Below are 20,799 nucleotides of genomic sequence, written 5' to 3'. Positions count from 1 at the left end.
GTTCTGTGAAAAATGCCATTGGTAATTTGATAGGGATTGCATTGACTCTGTAGATTGCTTTGGGTAGTATAGTCATTTTCACAATGTTGATTCTTCCAATCCAAGAACATGGTATATCTCTCCATCTGTTTGTATCATCTTTAATTTCTTTCATCAGTGTCTTATAGTTTTCTGCATACAGGTCTTTTGTCTCCTTAGGTAGTTTTATTCCTAGGTATTTTATTCTTTTTGTTGCAAAGGTAAATAGAAGTGTTTCCTTAATTTCTCTTTCAGATTTTTCATCATTAGTGTATAGGAATGCAAGAGATTTCTGTGCATTCATTTTGTACCCTGCTACTTTACCAAATTCATTGATTAGCTCTAGTAGTTTTCTGGTAGCATCTTTAGGATTCTTTACGTATAGTATCATGTCATCTGCAAACAGTGACAGTTTTACTTGTTCTTTTCCGATTTGGATTCCTTTTATTTCTTTTTCTCCTCAGATTGCTGTAGCTAAGACTTCCAAAACTATGTTGGATAATAGTGGCAAGAGTGGGTAACCTTGTTTTGTTCTTGATCTTAGTGGAAATGGTTTCAGTTTTTCACCATTGAGAATGATGTTGGCTGTGGGTTTGTCATATATGGGCTTTATTATGTTGAGGTAAGTTCCCTCTATGCCTACTTTCTGGAGGGTTTTTATCATAAATGGGTGTTGAAATTCGTCAAAAGTTTTTCTGCATCTATTGAGATGGTCATATGGTTTTTATCCTTCAATTTGTTAATATGGTGTATCACATTGATTGATTTGCATATATTGAAGAATCCTTGCATTCCTGGGATAAACCCCACTTGATCATGGTGTATGATCCTTTTAATGTGCTGTTGGATGCTGTTTGCTAGTATTTTGTTGAGGATTTTTGCATCTATGTTCATCAGTGCTATTGGCCTGTAGTTTTCTTTCTTTGTGACATCTTTGTCTGGTTTTGGTATCAGGGTGATGGTGGCCTCGTAGAATGAGTTTGGGAGTGTTCCTCGCTCTGCTATATTTTGGAAAAGTTTGAGAAGGATAGGTGTTAACTCTTCTCTAAATGTTTCATAGAATTCGCCTGTGAAGCCATCTGGCCCTGGGCTTTTGTTTGTTGGAAGATTTTTAATCACAGTTTCAATTTCATTACTTGTGATTGGTCGGTTTATATTTTCTATTTCTTCCTGATTCAGTCTCGGAAGGTTGTGCTTTTCTAAGAATTTGTCCATTTCTTCCAGGTTGTCCATTTTATTGGCATATTGTTGCTTGTAGTAATCTCTCATGATCCTTTGTATTTCTGCACTGTCAGTTGTTACTTCTCCTTTTCATTTCTAATTTTATGGATTTGAGTCCTCTCCTTTTTTTACTTGATGAGTCTGGCTAATGGTTTATCAACTTTGTTTACCTTCTCAAAGAACCAGCTTTTAGTTTTATTGACCTTTGCTATCGTTTCCTTCATATCTTTTTCATTTATTTCTGATATGATCTTTATGATTTCTTTCCTTCTGTTAACTTTGGGGGTTTTTTGTTCTTCTTTCTCTAATTACTTCAGATGTAAGGTTAGGGTGTTTATTGAGATGTTTCTTGTTTCTTGAGGTAGGATTGTATTGCTATAAACTTCCCTCTTAGAACTGCTTTTGCTGCATCCCATAGGTTTTGGGCCATCGTGTTTTCACTGTCACTTCTTTCTAGGTGTTTTTTGATTTCCTCTTTGATTTCCTCAATGATCTCTTGGTTATTTAGTAGCGTACTGTTTAGCCTCCATGTGTTTGTATGTTTTACAGCTTTTTTCCTATAATTGATATCTAGTCTCATAGCGTTGTGGTCAGAAAAGATACTTGATACAATTTCAATATTCTTAAATTTACCAAGGCTTGATTTGTGACCCAAGATATGATCTATCCTGGAGAATGTTCCATGAGCACTTGAGAAGAAAGTGTATTCTGTTGTTTTTGGATGGAATGTTCTATAAATATCAATTAAGTCCATCTTCTTTAATGTGTCATTTAAAGCTTGTGTTTCCTTATTTATTTTCATTTTGGATGATCTGTCCATTGGTGAACGTGGGGTGTTAAAGTCCCCTACTATGATTGTGTTACTGTTGATTTCCCCTTTTATGGCTATTAGCATTTGCCTTATGTACTGAGGTGCTCCTATGTTGGGTGCATAAATATTTACAATTGTTATATCTTCTTCTTGGGTTGATCCCTTGATCATTATGTAGTGTCCTTCTTTGTCTCTTGTAATAGTCTTTATTTTAAAGTCTATTTTGTCTGATATGAGTATAGCTACTCCAGCTTTCTTTTGATTTCCATTTGCATGGAATATCTTTTTCCATCCTCTCACTTTCAGTCTGTATGTGTCCCTAGGTCTGAAGTGGGTCTCTTGTAGACAGCATATATATTGGTCTTGTTTTTGGATCCATTCAGCTAGTCTATGTCTTTTGGTTGGTGCATTTAATCCATTTACATTTAAGGTAATTTTCAATATGTATGCTCCTATTACCATTTTCTTGTTTTGGGTTTGTTTTTGTAGGTCTTTTCCTTCTCTTGTGTTTCCTGCCTAGAGAAGTTTCTTTAGCATTTGTTGCAGAGCTGGTTTGGTGGTGCTGAATTCTCTTAGCTTTTGCTTGTCTGTAAAGATTTTAATTTCTCCGTCAAATCTGAATGAGATCCTTGCTGTGTAGAGTAATCTTGGTTGTAGGTTTCTTCCTGTCATCACTTTAAATATGTCCTGCCACTCCCTTCTGGCTTGCAGAATTTCTGCTGAAAGATCAGCTGTTGACCTTATGGGGATTCCCTTGTATGTTATTTGTTGCCTTTCCCTTGCTGCTTTTAATATTTTTTCTTTGTATTTAATATTTGATAGTTTGGTTAAGATGTATCTTGGTGTGTTTCTCCTTGGATTTATCCTGTATGGGACTCTCTGTGCTTCCTGGACTTGATTGACTATTTCCTTTCCCATATTAGGGAAGTTTTCAACTATCATCTCTTCAAATATTTTCTCAGAACTTTTCTTTTTATTTTCTTCTCTTGGGACCCCTATAATTCGAATGTTGGTGTGTTTAATGCTGTCCCAGAGGTCTCTGAGACTGTCCTCCATTCTATTCATTCTTTTTTCTTTATTCTTCTCTGCAGTAGTTTTTTCTACTATTTTATCTTCCAGGTCACTTATCCGTTCTTCTGCCTCAGTTATTCTGCTATTGATTCCTTCTAGAGAATTTTAAGTTTCATTTATTGTGTTTTTCATCATTGTTTGTTTGCTCTTTAGTTCTTCTAGGTCCCTGTTAAACACTTCTTGTATTTTCTCCATTCTATTTCCAAGATTTTGGATCGTTTTCACTATCACTACTCTGAATTCTTCTTCAGGTAGACTGCCTATTTCCTCTTCATTTGTTTGGTCTGGTGGGGTTTTACCTTGCTCTTTCATCTGCTGTGTGTTTCTCTGTCTTCTTATTTTGCTTGACTTACTGTGTTTGGTGTCTCCTTTTCGCAGGCTGCAGGTTTGTAGTTCCCGTTGTTTTTGGTGTCTGCCCCAGTGGCTAAGGTTGGTTTAGTAGGTTGTGTAGGCTTCCTGGTGGAGGGGACTAGTGCCCGTGTTCTGGTGGATGAGGCTGGATCTTGTCTTTCTGGTGGGCAGGACCACATCTGGTGGTGTGTTTTGGGGTGTCTGTGACCTTATTATGATTTTAGGCAGCCTCTCTGTTAATGGGAGGGGTTGTGTTCCTGTCTTGCTAGGGTGGCATATGACACCTTGGCATAGGGTGTCCAGCACTGTAGCTTGCTGGTCATTGAGTGGAGCTGGGTCTTAGCATTGAGATGGTGATCTCTGGGAGAGCTTTTGCCCTTTGATATTATGTGCAGTCGGGAGGTCTCTGGTTGACCAATGTCCTGAACTCGGCTCTTTCACCTCAGAGGCACAGGCCTGACACCGGCCTGAGCACCAAGACCCTGTCAGCCACACAGCTCAGAAGAAAAGGGGGAAAGAAAGAAAGAAAAGAAAGAAAGAAAGAGAAAGAAAGAAAGAAAATAGCTATTAAAATAAAAAATAAAAAAATTATTGAAAATAAAACAATTAAAAAGTAATAAAACAAAGAAGAGAGCAACCAAACCAAAAGACAAATCCACCAATGATAAGCGCTAAAAACTATGCTAAAAAAAAAAAAAAAAAGACAGACAGAACCCTAGGACGGATGGTAAAAGCAAAGCTATACAGAGAAAATCACACAAAGAAGCATACACATACACACTCACAAAAAGAGAAAAAGGAAAAATATATATATATATCATTGCTCCCAAAGTCCCCTGCCCCAATTTTGGGATGATTCGTTGTCATTCAGGTATTCCACAGATGCAGGGTACATCAAGTTGATTGTGGAGATTTAATCCGCTGCTCCTGAGGCTGCTGGGAGAGATTTCCCTTTCTCTTATTTGTTCGCACATCTCCTGGGGCTCAGCTTTGTATTTGGCCTGAGGGTGTCTGTTCTTCGCTCAGACAGGACAGGGTTAAAGGAGTGGCTGATTAGGGGGCTCTGGCTCACTCAGGCCGGGGGGGAGTGAGGGGTACGGAATGTGGGGCGAGCCTGCGGCAGCAGAGGCCAGCATGACATTGCAGCAGCCTGAGGCACGCTGTGTGTCCTCCCAGGGAAGTTGTCCCTGGATCACAGGACACTGGCAGTGGCGGGCTGCAGAGGCTCCCAGGAGGGGAGGTGTGGATAGTGACCTGTGCTTGCACACAGGCTTCTTGGTGGCTGCAGCAGCAGTCTTAGTGTTTCATGCCCGTCTCTGGTGTCTGTGCTGATAGCCGTGGCTCACGCCCGTCTCTGGGGCTTGTTTAGGTGGTACTCTGAATCCCCTCTCCTTGTGCACCCTGAAACAATGGTCTCTTGCCTTTTAGACAGTTCCAGACTTTTTCCCGGACTCCCTCCAGGCTAGCTGTGGTGCACTAGCCCCCTTCAGGCTGTGTTCACGCAGCCAACCCCAGTCCTCTCCCTGGGATTCGACCTCTGAAGCCCGAGCTTCAGCTCCCAGCCCCCACCCATCCCAGCACCAATCCTCTGTGTGGGAATCTCTCCACTTTGCCTGCTGCATCCCTGTTGCTGCGCTCTCCTCCATGGCTCCAAAGCTTCCCCCCCACTACCCCGTCTCCGCCAGTGAAGGGGCTTCCTAGTGTCTGGAAACCTTTCCTCCTTCATGGCTCCCTCCCAGTGCTGCAGGTCCTGTCCCTATTCTTTTGTCTTTGTTTTTTCTTTTTTCTTTTGTCCTACCCAGGTATGTGGTGAGTTTCTTGCCCTTTGGGAAGTCTGAGGTCTTCTACCAGCGTTCAGTAGGTGTTCTGTAGGAGTTGTTCCACATGTAGATGTATTTCTGATGTATTTGTGGGGAGGAAGGTGATCTCCATGTCTTACTCTTCCACCATCTTGAAAGTCTCCTCTTATTTTTTTTTTTCAGGCTGTTTTGTAGTTCCCTTGTTCCTTTCTTCCTCTCTTGCTGACTTCCTTTAGGAATTGATGGTTTTCTATAGTGGCATGCTTTGATCCCATTTTATTTTTTTGTGTACCTACTGTAGGTTTTTGCTTTGTGGTTACTACGAGGCTTACATAAACCATCTCAGAAATAAAAGCCTATTTTAAACTGATAACAACTTTTATTGCATTAGAAAAACTTTAACCTTTAATTCCCTGTCACATTTTACGTTTTTGCTGTCACAATTTAACTTTTTTTATATTAACAAATATTGGAGTTATTTTTTAATACTTTTTCCTTTTAACTTTTATACTTGAGCTAAGTGGTTAACATACCACTCTATTAGAGTATTCTGAATTTAACTATATACTTCACTTCACCAGTGTGTTTTCTATCTTGGTGTTACTAATTGGCTTTCTTCAGTTTGAATTTCAATGTCCAGGGATCCTCAAAATAGCTTCCCTTAAGTTTTTTTCTTGTGACTGAGCCATGCTTTCATGTTTCTTTGCATTCCTCATTAACTTTTGTTGAAAACTGGCATTTTAAATATTATAATGTGGAATTCTGTAAATCAGATTTTCCATTCCCTTTATGGTTTGTTTTTGCTGCCTGTTGTGGGTTGTAATTTGTTTAGTGACTTTTCCAAACTAAGTTTGTAAAGACTGTCTTCATTATCATGTGTGGTCAATGTAGTCTCTCTTCCATTAGCTTAGTAATCATATTGTGGTTTGAGAGATTTCATTCAATGCCTGGAGAAGAAACTTAAAAAAGGAGAGAGGGAGAGAGGACAGGAAGAAGGAAGGAAGGAAAGGAGGGAGGGAGGGGGGGAGAGAAGAAATTACTCTTTCAGTATTTGCAGATTGGCTCTTAGTTTTGACGCTCCTTCAATACCTAACCAGGCCATTTACCACTCTGCTTTCACCTTTACTTTCTGTGCAGCACCAGAGAAGATAGCTTATGGTTTTCTCAGGTACTTTATTTCTCAGTATACGTGGGTTATCCGAGAAGCCCTTATTCCACACACATCTTTTTTTTCTCAGCCTCCCCCCATGCTTTTGGTCTTTCCATTGCTTATTCCATTATTCCTTGCCTTAGTCTGCTGTGGCCAATACTTTGCTTTTAAGTGCTGTATGATTCTCACTGAAGTCTGCCAATGAGATAAACCTGTATGGAATTTGGAAGGCAGAAGTGGAGCAGAAAATGTTAATCTCAGGAGAACTCAGTGACTAGATAAAAACTTTGCAAACCTCCCCACCATCCCTAACTACACATTTAAGGCAGCCAGAAGCAGTAAATTCTCAGACATAACCATAAACTTTGGCCTCTCCACCCACCCTGGAGTTTCAGGATGTAGTTGCCAGCAACTCTATGATCCAGCAGTCTTTCATACATTTCACGATTCAAACTCATTTTAAATTCTAGCCCTAATTTATAAATGCTTCTTACTCTCAAGTAATTGTATGTACATGTCTTCCTAACCAAACACAGGTTACAATCCCCGAGAATACTATTTTTTGTTTTCAAAGTCTAGAAATCTCAACCAGCATCACTGTACTGGTTCTGTAGTCCATTGGTCCTCCCACAGTTTCATCCCAACATAAGAATGATTGATGAAATTTTAAAGGCTAGTAAAGGAATTTTGATGCTTAAAAATATTGAACAGATGGGACAAGTGGATATCTACATGCAAAAGAATAAAGTTGAATCCCTACCTCACATCCTATACAAAAGTTAATTCAAAAGAGATCAAAGAACTTAATGTAAGAACTATAACTATAAAATACCTTGAAGAAAACATAGGTATAACTCTTCCAGACACTGGGTTATACAATGTTTTCTTAGATATAACACACCAAAAACACAAGCAACCACTCCCCAAAATAAAGTTTCATCAAAATTTAAACCTTGTGTGTCAAGGAACACTATCAAGAATGTAAAAAGACAATCACAAAATAGGAAGCAATATTTGCCAATAATATACCTAATAAGGGGATTATATCTAGCATATATAAAGAATTCTTAAAACAATCTAAAAGAGACAAATAACCCAAGTAAAAAATATGCATAGCATTTGAATACATATTGCTCAAAACAAGATACACCAATGGCCAACAAACACGTGAAAATATGCTCAAGATCATTAGCCATTAGAAAACGTAAATAAAAACCACAGTGAGACACTTTACACCTGCTGGGATAGAAAATAACAACTGTTGATGAAGAAGTGGAGAAATTAATCCTCATACATCGCTGGTAGGAATATAAAATGGTGCAGCCGCTTTAGAAAAGCTTGGCAGTTCCTCACAAGATAGGTGAGTTATTCTTAAGACACAGTAATTCTACCCCTATACATATACCCAAGAGAACTGAAAATATATGTCCAAAAAAATTGTAAATGAACGTTCACAAAAGCATTATTTAAATAGCCAAGGAATGGAAGGAGTTCAAAGGATTTTATACAATGAAGTATTATTCAGCCACAAAAAGAAATCAAGTAATGATACATGTTACAACATGGATAAGTCTGGAAAATTTTTTCTAAAAGAAAATATTTTCAGTGAAAGAAGGTAGAGACAGAGGCCACGTACAGATTTCACTTATATGAAATATCCAGGATAAGAACATACATAGGGACAGAAATTACATTAGTAGTTTCCAACGAGTGGGAGTGAGGAGTGCTAAAGGGTATGGGGTTTCTTTGGAGGGGGTGATGAAAATGTCCTGGAATTAGTGCTGATGGTTTTACAAAATTGTGAATACACAAAACCCACTTAATTGTACACTGTCAAGGGGTCAATTTCATGTCATGTGAATTACATATAAATAAAATGAACCAAAAATCTAATATTTACATTGAATTCAGAAAAACGTTCTGATCTACTGACTCTGGTCTGCAACACCTTGGAGATACAGGGCTTAGTATTCACTGCAACAACAGAATCAAGTGACGACGGTAGTAATAATAATGGCAAGAAGGGAAATAATTTGAGATAATTTTAAGGTAAAATAAGCATATTTTTAACCAAAATTCCAGTACGACTTCTAGGATAGCAATAGGTCTCCTGCCTCCAAATTACAAGATTTCAATTCATCATCCTGTATCATTCCAGTTCTTTCACTGCACTAAAGACATAAAAGACCCTCTTTCTTCACATTCATAGATCACCTACTTTGTACCTAACATTGTTATATGAGCACTATCTTGCGTTGTGAAAGTTTCAAAATAACTACTTTGTCGGACTTCCCTGGTGGCACGGTGGTTAAGAATCCGCCTGCCAATGCAGGGGACATGGGTTAGATTCCTGATCCGGGAAGACCCCACATGCTGCAGAGCAACTAAGCCCATGCACCGCAACTACTGAGCCTGCATTCTAGAGCCCGTGTGTCACAACTACTTAAGCCTGTGCACCTAGAACCTGTGCTCCACAAGAAAAGCCACCACAACGAGAAGCCCGCACACAGCAACGAAGAGTAGCCCCCCGCTTGCTGCAACTAGAGAAAGCCTGCGCGCAGCAACGAAGACCCAACACAGCCAAAAATAAAAGTAATTAATTAATTAATTAATTAATTTTAAAAAACCACTTTGTCTATGTATCCTCCAAATGTTTTACTGACTATAGAGGTGAAATGTAAACTAGATATATAAATTAATTTAAAAGGTGTGAGTAAAAAAGTGGTAAGGAAAAATTTTATAAGAATGTAAAAGTAAATTTTAACACAGTTGAAAAAGAACTATGAACCATAAGCCTTATTACCATAATCTCAAATTGAGATTTTTATAGCTTTTGAAAACTTACTCTCCTAATAAAATTATTAAATCATATTTATTGTCTGATAAACATTTCTACACATTACTTTCATGAAACTACCATAAAAATACCACAGGCAGTTTACCTAAACAGTATTTCACAGACATTTTCAACAATCATATTGTATAAAGGATCCTATATGTGCAACAGAAAAGAATGTGTACACAGTTATTAACATGAGGAAAATTGTGGTCTTTCCCAACCAAGGAGTAAGAAACTTCAAGAGTAAACATTCAGTGTTGTATTAGTCTTGAATTCATTTTTTATTATTTGACTACTAACAGCTTTTAAGTCCCCCACCCCTCTTCCCATTCTACCTAACTTAGGCAAGATGATTAGAAAGCCTGGGTCTCCTTTCTTTGGCACTGGTGGAAAGTTTAAACCACATTCAGATACCCTCTCTTCAGCCCCACCCACATCAACATAAAAACCCCATACCAACAAAACTGAAGAAGAGAGCCCATAATACATTAATCATGATGACTTAGATCATAGTTTTACATCTATTATGTGCCACTCAAGCCCTCATTCAAATGTATACTGTAGTGTCTCATAAATTCAGTGTTCTCGCTCTTTCAGGAAACTTTGAACATGAGCCTCACCCAAGGAAGGATGTTCTTCCATCTGATTAAATCCTTCCCAGAGACCTTCATGGTGACATACGAAACAACAGTAATGAAGGCATAAAATAAACAGATTTCAAAACTCAGGTTGAAAGCCATCAAAAAGTAAAGTAGCCTTTTCAAGAAATCTCAAATAAACACTTACTAAATTAAGATCACAGAACTTTTCCACAGGTATCCTTGTAACTTTGACAGCCATTACAGGCTTTATGATTTTGATTTTTCATTACTAAGCAGAATTTAATGTGAATAACCTCTGATAAGAACTTAGTTTCCTCTAGTATGAATTTGATGTGCAGCCTGTTGTGAGAAAATGGTGAAACAGTTTATCATATTCATTACTTCTAAGATTTTTCTACAATATAAATTCTGTGGTGAATCCTAAGGTTAGACCGTATGTTTTCTCTCTGATGTGAATCGTCTCATGACCCCAAAAGTGTGAACATTTGATAAAAGCTTAACTCATTCATTACATTTATAAAGTTTCTCTCCAGGAGGAATTCTAACATTACATAAGGCTTGATCTTTGGATAAAAGCCCTGCCATACCCATTACATTTATGTGCTTTCTTTCAAAGATGTATATTCTGTTGTCTAGTTAAGTGTGAGCCCTACTTAGAGGCTTTGCCAAATACATGACTTTTATATGGTTTCTATTCAGTGTGGACTCTTTGATGTCGAGTAAGGCTTGAACATGCATAAAAGGTTTTGCCGCACACATTACATTTGTGAGGTTTCTCTCCACTATGAATTATCTGATGATCTCCAATGCATGATCTTTGGATAAAAGCATTACTACATATATTAGGTTTACAAAGTTTCTTTTCAGTATGCATTTTCTGATGTCTAGTAAGGTTTGCAAATTGGCTAAATGCCTTGCCGCACTCATTACATCTGTAAGGCTTCTCCCCTGTATGGATTCTTTGATGTCGGCTAAGGCCTGAACACACATTAAAGGCTTTGCCACACTCATTACATTTGTAAGGCTTCTCTCCAGTATGAATTATCTGATGTATGACAAGGTTAGAGGACTGGTTAAAGGCTTTGCCACATTCCTTACATTTGTAAGGCTTTTCTCCACTATGGATTCTCTTATGTTGAGTAAGGCTTGAACGCTCCATAAAGGCTTTGCCACACTCATTACATTTGTAAGGTTTCTCTCCTGTATGAATTCTCTGGTGAATTACAAGATTTGAATGTTGACTACAGACCTTGCCACATACACTACATTTATATGGTTTCTCTCCCGTATGGATTCTCTGGTGTCTAGTGAGGTGTGAGACTCGGTTAAAGGATTTGTCACACTCATTACATTTGTAAGGTCTCTGCCCCGAATGAATTCTCTGATGATTAGTGAGATTCGAGCTTCCTCTAAAAGCCTTCCCACATTCGTTACATTTATAAGGTTTCTCTCCAGTATGGATTCTCTTATGCTGAGTTAGGCTTGAATGCCCAGAAAAAGCTTTGCCACACTCACTACATTTGTAAGGTTTCTCTCCAGTATGAATTTTCTGATGACTTGCAAGATTTGAATTCTGACTACAGCTCTTGCCACATATATTACATTTATAGGGTTTCTCTCTGGTATGGATTCTCCGATGTCTAGCAAGGTTTGCAAATTGGATAAAGGCTTTATCACACTCATTACATTTGTAAGGTCTCTGCCCAGAATGAATTCTCTGATGACTAGTGAGGTTTGAGCCTTCTCTAAAAGCTTTCCCACAGTCATTACATTTGTAAGGCTTTTCAGTAATATGTGCTCTCTGATGTTGTGTAAGTAATGAAGGATGTACAAAAATTTTCCCAGATTTATTACAAATGTTGATGCTGACACTAGGAAGAATTCTTTGAAGTGGTGGAGCAGAACAACTATTGTTGATCAACTTCTCAACTTGGTTGCATTTATAAACTTTCTCTTTGGTTTGAAACTTCTGAAGTTCAGCCAGATGAGACTGAAACCTTAATCCAACTTCATTCTCAAAACATGTTATATATGTGTTTTCTGCATAGGTTATGTTATTTTTTAGTTTTAACAAATACCTTATATATGACTTCTCATGTTTATAATATTGAGAAGTACTTTTTCTTACAGATACACTCTGCTTTAGAGGGAAATCATTCCAGGATTTGTTCTGTTGTTGATCTCTTCTACTAGTGAGATTTTTGTTATAGGTTGTAATAACTCCTTTGTAATTTGTTTCATCATATCCACAATGACCTTCAAACTCACGCATATTTTGCTGGACTTCCCTGAAATCAAAATCCTTGATGTCATTTCTTTTGTGTCTTCCCAACATCAATGTTGGGAATAATTCTCCTTTGTTAATATCCTCTTTTGGTGACAATTCCTTGATCACACATCGAGTAGCGATATCTGAAAGATATAAACAACCATAGGTTTCCTATTAACTAGAGTTGTAAAATAAATATTTTATACTGAAAACATCGTATTAGACCAAAAGTAATACTTATAGTTATAAAACTCCTCAACCATAGTATGCAAATATTAGGAATACAAAGAGAATAGGATTCCTCAATAAAGAAAGGGTGATTACAGGGACTTCCCTGGTGGTCCAGCGGTTAAGACTCCGTGCTCCCAATGCAGGGCCCAGGTTCGATCCCGGGTCAGGGAACTAGATCCCGCATGCTACAACTAAAAAAAGATCCTGAATACCACAACTAAAGATCCCACATGCCACAACTAAAGATTCCACATGCCGCAACTAAAGATCTCACAGGCCGCAACTAAAGATCCCACACACCACAACTAACACCTAGTGCAGCCCAATAAATAAATAAATATTTTTTTCAAAAAAGGGTGATTACAGGTAGACAAAATCATTTGTAGGAAAGCCTAGTTAAAACACCCTGGGATCAAACCACTCACAGTATGAAAATTTACATAGGCCCTGAAACAGGTGATATCCTTCTGTTATCACCTCAAAGTACACACCAACTGTCAGTAGACACATGGGTGTCTCATATTTGAAGAAAAGCAATATTATATTAACATTTACTGTATAATAATTGTACCCAAATAAATGTTAAAGCAGACATTATATACTATAATGGTAAATAATCTCTAACAAACTTATTTAAGTTTGTTAGATAAGTGGCTATTCACAAGTACAAAATAAAAATAGCACTGGGAAAATAAAAAAGAACTTGATAGAAAATCATTGTAAGAATAACATAATATTGTTCTGAATTCCTATAATAAAACTATCTATACTCATGCAGAATAGGCATTTTGAAAAATCAACCACTCATGTATGACAGTCAATACATAAAAGATACTGAAAACCCATTATCTATAAATCATAATTTTAAAAAATCAAACATTTTAGAAACCCATGATAAATCCAGAAGATAAATAATAAGTAAATACAATTATAAAACAATGTAATCTGGTATTCTAAATACTTCTTCCTTCAGTACAAAGAAGGGACTTCTGTTCTAGAGGAGTACATAATATGAGAACTGGAAAATATGTTAAGAACCACTGACTTTTGAAATATCCAGTTCAGCTAAATACATAATATTTTAAAGGCTAAGAATTGGGGAAGTAATCAGAAATAAGAATTATGATTTCATGCCTGCAGTTAAATAACAGTCAATAAAAAACAGCAATTTCCTAACTATGGAGAAACCTTTAAGTATGCAATGCTGCAGTCACAAAATACGTGTACTACAGAGTATGTGCTCTGAAAATGTATTAACTAAGGTCAGAGACAACACTGATATGGAATAAATTACAAAATGAATACAGACAAAATATAATGCAAGCAAAGGTAAATCTCATAGTTTTAAACATAAGAGAAAGTTTAAAAATCTTAGGAAATAAAGCTACATTTTCATTCCTTACTACATACCATGCGATGTTCTAAGGCCTCTAAAGTCATTAACTTATTTAATTATTCTTGAGGTAAATTATCATAATTTTTCAGATTAAAAAAACAATGGCCCGTGGGGTTTATATAGCCAATAACAATTTACACAGAAAGTAAACTTGAGAGCCAAGATTCGAACCTGGGCTGCAGGCTCACATCACACGCTCTTAGGCACTAAACACCACTGCCCACTCAGGAAGTAAGCACAAAGGTCACAGCAAATCCCAGCAGCACAGAGAAATGCTTCAAGAAAATCACAGGAAGGCAGCTGTGTTACTAACAGTGCCACTGAACTCTCTCTCCTGGGTAACGGCATCTGAGCCATCACTTGCTGAACATGTTGGTTTAGACAGCTAGTAGACCATGGTGTTGTCCTGATCAAGCTGTCCTCTGGAAAAGCAGAGATCTTTATACAGGGTGGGGGAAGAGGTAAGGGGAGGGAGTTCTGAAGCAACTTGGACGTTCAGCGGCTAAAATCAATATGCTAAGGAGGTAACAGTATGCTTCATCCAGATCAATAAACAATCTGAGGAAAGGTGGAAGAACAGAGCTTGTGCTTACAACTGTGCTGGGACAGTGCAAAAAAGAATACACTGACCCATTCTGTGGGAAATATACTATGGGTGTGGGGGGAATAATGGAAGAGATTAAAGAGGGAGTCAGTGTGATACAGTGGGACATTTACCACTACTCTGCTATTTGCCCTGAAATGTACCAAAATGAACATCCTTGGATTCCTATTTATAGGCATATATTCAAGAGTCTTGAATATTCCATGAGATGTGGACAAAAATGTTAATAGGTATTAAAAGCAAAATTCTAGAAATGGCCATCAAAAGGAGAATGAATAAATCCACTTTGTACATACACGTGCAGATGCAATGAAACTGTCAAGAATCCAGCAACTGGGCTTCCCTGGTGGCACAGTGGTTAAGAATCCGCCTGCCAGTGCAGGGGACACAGGTTCGAGCCCTGGTCTGGGAAGATCCCACATGCCACGGAGCAGCTAAGCCCGTGTGCCACAACTGCTGAGCCTGCGCTCTAGAGCCTGTGAGCCACAACTACTGAGCCCACGTGCCACAACTACTGAAGCCCGTGCACCTAGAGCCCGTGCTCCACAACAAAAGAAGCCACCACAATGAGAAGCCCACACACCGCAACAAAGAGTAGTCCCCGCTCGCCACAACTAGAGAAAGCCACACAGCAATGAAGACCCAATGCAGCCAAAAATAAATAAATAAATTAAACAACAAAAAAAAGAATCCATCAGTGGAGGGTAACCATGAGTGCAAGGTGAGGACAAAGAGTTGAAGGGAAACAAAGTTAGCAGCAGGCTTTTGCCAAGGTTTGAACTTTAGGGAAGATGTGATTATTTTAGCTAAAAAGAAATAACATACAAACCAAATTATTAATTGCATAACATATTTTCTAAATAGAAATTCACCAATTTTGGCATGTTAACCTTTTTGAGGCTGTGTCCTTATATTTGTTACATAAAGGTAATAGTGTTTATTTTGCTAGCCTCCTCTAATTATCTGAAATCATATATTTGGATCTCTTAATACAATCACAAACATAAGAGACATGAGATGAGGAATGCTCTTAGTATACATAGCAGTGGATATATAGTTATTATGAATCAATGGAAATTAACATGTACTTATCCAAAATTAATAAATTCGGACTTCATAATGATCATCAGAACATAAGCAACCTCAAGGGGAAAACAACTCAATGACTCATAGTGGGGAATGGATTCTACTGATTCTACTGAAGGGCAGTTGTTAGTAGCAGGAGGTTGTAGAAACAACTTTTGGCAGTGCCATGGAAGAGGTCGACGTGGGAAGAGGTGGTCAGTAACATAAGCAGTTGACTGTAGCCAGAGAACAGGAGAGCACTGGGATGTGGGTGAACAAGGACCAGGTGAACTTGTTATGGAATCCAGTTTAAAACATGAGGATCAAAATAGCCATCAAGTGTTAACTGAAGAATGTAATTTCCAAAACATTAGAAATTTTGGGGAAAACATAAGTGTTACAAGCAATAGTGGCGAGGACGTACATGGAGCGGAAGAGATTGGCTAAGTTCCCAATAAAATACAATGAGATATTTAAATATTAGTTTAATATACCAAGATGTACAAAATCAATCTAGACAGGGAGATTCATTATTAGAATAAAGCATTTGAACCAAAATATAAAAAGTCAGTAAGATTCAAATAAAATCCAAGAAGTTGTATTTAGAAAACTTAAGGTATACTACAGAAAAAGAAAAGAAAAGCTTAATATACCCTATACAAGTTATGGAAAATCAATTTAATGGTATTTCTGGGATGAACACAGTAACTTAATAAAAAAAAGTATATTCTCAAAATATGCAATAGGCCCAGTTTTAAAAACCCAATCAATTTGAGAAAAAAAGGTACTTTAATAGCAGATACTACATCAGGTGAAAGAAAAATAAAGGGACTAAGATAATTTTTTCACAAAATTCAGTAGTGAATAAATTTGGGGGAAACTGCTGCTGAGCCATAACCTTCAACGCTCAAAAAGGAAATGTTGTAAAATATATTAAAAATATTTATTACTCCATCCAACAGCCCCATGAATTGCAGATATAAAACAGAATCCTGAGTGTCGTCAAAAATACGTAATTAATGATTAAATAAATTTTTTAAAGTTCATTCATAGAACATGGAAATGTGCATAATGAAAACGGCAGTGGCTTAAACATAACAAATTAGGGTAGACTTAAAAAATGGGGGCATCATTTACCTTCCTAAGTTCCGTCAATATGATGCATCACAATCATATTTGTTTGAAGGAGACTGAACAATGGTGCATGCATGGGATGAACAATTTGGCATGAAGAATAGTTTGACCAACGCCTCACAGATACACAGCTGTGACAACGTTCTCTCTGGGATATATGTGTATGCCTGTGATTGCTGGTTCAAAGGGAATGGTCGCTAGCTATTTGATCAACAATGCCACGCTCTCCTTCAAAGACAGTGTAACACTCCACAAAGAGCAGAAAGACAACTACAACCACTTACTGGTCAGACTCTCCTGATACTTTCTATCTCAGCATCCTAGGACTTGGGATCACTCAGTGGCTTAAATGGGCACTTCTGTAAGTAGCGGGATGGTACTGTAGTATATTAATCAGGGTGTTCTTCAAAATTTTTCTGTTACAAAGTAAACTCCCTCCATAGGTAAGTTCACCAGCTGTCCATCATCCAAAGTGAGTTATCACAGCAAAAAAAGAGGATGATATTCCAATTTCAGAAAAGCAAAATTACACAAACTTAGGAGAATATGAGATCTGGAAGAGCCAAGCTTTGTCCACATTCCCAGACTAGGTAGAGCATTAGAAGGAGGAAAAGACAAGATATGGAAGTAAAGGAAGGAGGTCAGCTTTTGCAGGGTCCTTTAAAAGGAGCTGTGTGCTCTGCCCACAGACCCCAGGCTGAGTGCCTGAAAGAGAGAGATGCTTCCCATGTGGGACTGGGTTTCAAAGAGACAATCTCTGTGTCCACTGTCTTCACAGTACTGCTGAGTAACAATCTCAGAAGATCCGCCCCACCTGTTATACACTCCTGACATGTGGCAAAAGCACGCCTAAGGAAATGGCTGTGCAGCCTGATGAAGCAGAGAGGCCCTGAGACAGTCCCGTGCAGTTGCTCGGGGACCCAAATACAACGGAAGGGAAGCCGATGTTTCTCCATCTCCTAAGAAGGTCTCCCAAATACGGGAACTGAGGATGGAGACCTGGTCAGGCCCTGGAGCCAGGACTACAGAGGAACTGAAGGATCAGTTGGAATCGGATGGAATTGAGTACAAAAGGAGAGACCAAAGGGGAAAGAGGGTCCCTCTGAAACAGCCCTCCTCCTCCCTCTCAAAGCCAAGGGACCAAAAAGGTCACAGGAGCCAGATAATACAGTGTTGTAGGGCGTGAAAAAGACTTTGCCTTTGTCTCTGCAACAGCTGAAACACCACTGGAAGGTTGGAGGATAACTTTTTGCATGTCTGCAGAACAGAGTAATAGGAGGAGATTTCCTTTGACTGCTCACAAGTACTTTTCTTTTCCCACAGACCTCTCTTATTTGGGGAAAGCTTCTCAAATAACATTTGATGAAGTAGCTTCCTCTCTGACCATCTGAGCTCTTAGCTGTGTTCACATCTTTGAAACGTTCCCCCCATCTGGTTTTTTTCACTATTTTTACCTCACCCTCCACAGCCCAGGGCTCTCTTTCCCTTGCTTCAAAATGGAAAAAAATATTAAGATCAGAAAGACAGATGCCTGCTTATAAGAAAAGAGAAACATGATGTGCTGGGGCTTTTCCAGAATATAAACCCAGCCCTTTGTTCACCTAAAATGAGAGAATATTACAGGTGGACCTACAAAAATATTTCACTAACTTGTCCACCGACTGCCTTCTTCTGAATGCTTAAAGAATATTTTACATATAGACATCTAGCTCTCTTCCAAGAATTACTGAATCAAAAGTACAGGGGTAAAACCAGGGAATCAGATATTTTTTATTTTACTACAAGGTTTTGTAATTATTCAGGTTGTGGAAGCATCACTAATCTAGTGTAAAGTGGGCAGATCATCTGAAGAAGGGGGAAGGTTAAAGTCCAGATCCCACATCATGAAGCTTTTCATGTCTGAATCAACACAGCTTCAAATCTCCCTGAAAAACAAGGATCTAAAACGCAATCAGCAAAGCAGGGCTCCCCAGAGACTCTCAAGGGGAAAATGTAATGATATACAGGGCAGATCCCAACTTCTAGAGGGAAGTTATCCTCACCCAGGGAGAGCAGGTTCCTGCAGGTCTCCAGCATCACGTCCCTGTACAAGGCCCTCTGACCAGGGTCCAGGCATTCCCACTCCTCCTGAGAGAACTCGATGGCCACATCCCTGAAGGTCAACAGTGCCTGAAATAAAAAACATGTTTCACTAAGAGACCATGGGGAGAGTTCTTGTCTTCACACAAAATGATAGGAGAGAGGTGTAAGGATTGATTTGGTTGGAGAGAGTATTTTGACAGATCAGTGTAAGATAATTTTGAGCAAGCCATATATCCCTAATTCTGTGCTATTACACTTTTCAACCACAGAGCATAAAATTCACAAAATCACTATGCATTTCACATTTCGTGGACAGTAAAAGAAATCTACAGATAAAAAATTCATCATCACAAGGTGGTCTATATAGAAGTGCTAGGTAGTACATTCTACACGCCGATGATATTTAATTTCTTTGATGAGCTGGCACGTAAGTGGTGTCTTTAGGGATTACAAAGTTCACAGTAGCTTTAAAGAAAGTTTAGAATCTAAAAATTGTGATGATGGTTATAATAGCAAGACAAAAAGGTTTTCAACATTTACCATGTACTAAGCATTACTCTAATTGTGTATCATTTTGTGTAGTAACATTAGAGAAATATCTGTTCCCACCTTGTCGAGGAGACATCTGTGTCACAGAGACTCTAAGAAACTCACCTCAGGTCACACAGCTAAGAAATGGCAGAGACAGCTCCTGAATTAGGTGGTCCAAATTTAGAACTGAATCTAAAGAATCAGAGTTAAGTAACAGATGCAGCATTAAAAGTGCACTGATAGTGGGTTTCCTAAACGAGAAAACTTGAAGGAAGTTCAAAGCTAACAACATGAAACTGCATAAAAGATCATTATAGGACTTCCCTGGTGGCACAGTGGTTAGGAGTCTGCCTGCCAGTGCAGGGGACACGGGTTTGGGCCCTGGTCCGGGAGGATCCCATGTGCTGCAGAGCAACTAAGCCCCGTGCACCGCAACTACTGAGCCTGCACTCTAGAGCCCACGAGCTACAGTTACTGAGCCCGTGTGCCACAACTACTGAAGCCTGCATGCCTAGAGCCCGTGCTCCACAACAGGAGAGACCACCACAGTGAGAGGCCGGCGCACTGCAGCGAGGAGTGGTCCCCGCTCGCCACAACTAGGGAGAGCCCGCGCGCAGCAACAAAGACCCAACGCAGACAAAAATAAATAAATAAATTTATATTTTAAAAAAAGATTATTATATACGTACACACGTGTGCACATAATGTATTTCTCTCCTTACTACTATTAACTCAGTAATGCAATAGTGTAGAAAAAAATCTAAGGCCATGGAAAATATTTAAGAACAATTTTCAAAGGTAAAAATAAATATAAAAGTTACTCATGAAATGATGATGTGTCTTTTATACACACCGTAGGTTTCTGCTTGCATACACACATGCACACATAAACATACTTTCGATAAAAGCAATCTTCTGTGAATGACAGATCTTTTTGAATAAGTTTTTTTAATCTATCAATTTTTTACTCGTGTATTTTAGCATTCTTGGTAAAACAAACACTTATAAATTGTACTTAATTCTAATTAGGTTGTTGTCAACATTATTCTATATTTTCCTAGTGTAAAAAAACTACAGAAATTTTTTAAAATATAGAAAGTTTTACCTTCAATCTCCACTAAATATTTATTGTACATATATGTACAAGAAATATAAAAAGTTCTATTCATTTAAATTTTGATATTTGGCCATTAACATAAGCCAAATAAACTTTATGCAATAATAAAACAATGACTGAAGAGTAGAAAATTTCTTAACACTATAGTTTAACAGATTAAAACAGAAGAAAAGATTTATAAAGGCAAATTTTTGAAGAACTTTTTGGATAATTAAAAATCATGCCAAATAGGAACTTAAAAGTTATTAAGCAAGAGAATTCCAGCAAACACCATGATCAGTAGTATGTAACAGAAGAAGCATTTCCACTGACGATGAGGATGATGCAAGGGATATTATGGCCAGGGCTCCTGCCATTCACCATTGCATATTATTCCTGAATTGGGACCAGCAGAAGAGGGAAAAGAAGGAAACATAAAAATAGAGTCAAAGAGTTGGAAATGTTATTATTCAGATGACACGATGGCAACCTAGAAAAAGGTGTTTTAACTATGAGAAGTAATAACAAC

General features: G+C 38.1%; 1 protein-coding gene across 8 annotated transcripts in view; it reads right to left on the bottom strand.

The window, feature by feature from the left end:
• The window catches only part of LOC309616847 (zinc finger protein 525-like), a 202,158-nt gene that overhangs the window by 10,128 nt on the left and 171,231 nt on the right, over positions 1 to 20,799 (bottom strand). Inside the window, exons 2-4 of one of the 8 annotated variants that reach the window (XM_082368077.1) lie at positions 18,604 to 18,730; positions 12,131 to 12,274; positions 4,353 to 6,230 (exon numbers count right to left, since the gene is read on the bottom strand). In XM_082368077.1, coding sequence (XP_082224203.1) covers positions 6,208 to 6,230; positions 12,131 to 12,274; positions 18,604 to 18,730 — 294 coding nt within the window. In that variant the 3' untranslated portion in view covers positions 4,353 to 6,207. Of the gene's footprint in view, positions 1 to 4,352; positions 6,231 to 9,274; positions 12,275 to 18,603; positions 18,731 to 19,297; positions 19,367 to 20,799 lie in introns of those variants that run through there. The other 7 variants (XM_082368078.1, XM_082368076.1, XR_014237623.1 and 4 more) reach the window with 7 other exon arrangements.

The sequence above is a fragment of the Balaenoptera borealis genome (genome assembly GCF_965194805.1).
Source record: "Balaenoptera borealis genome assembly, chromosome: 19".
In the NCBI taxonomy this organism is placed as follows: Eukaryota; Metazoa; Chordata; class Mammalia; order Artiodactyla; family Balaenopteridae; genus Balaenoptera; species Balaenoptera borealis.
This window is presented reverse-complemented; position numbering and strand designations above follow the sequence as displayed.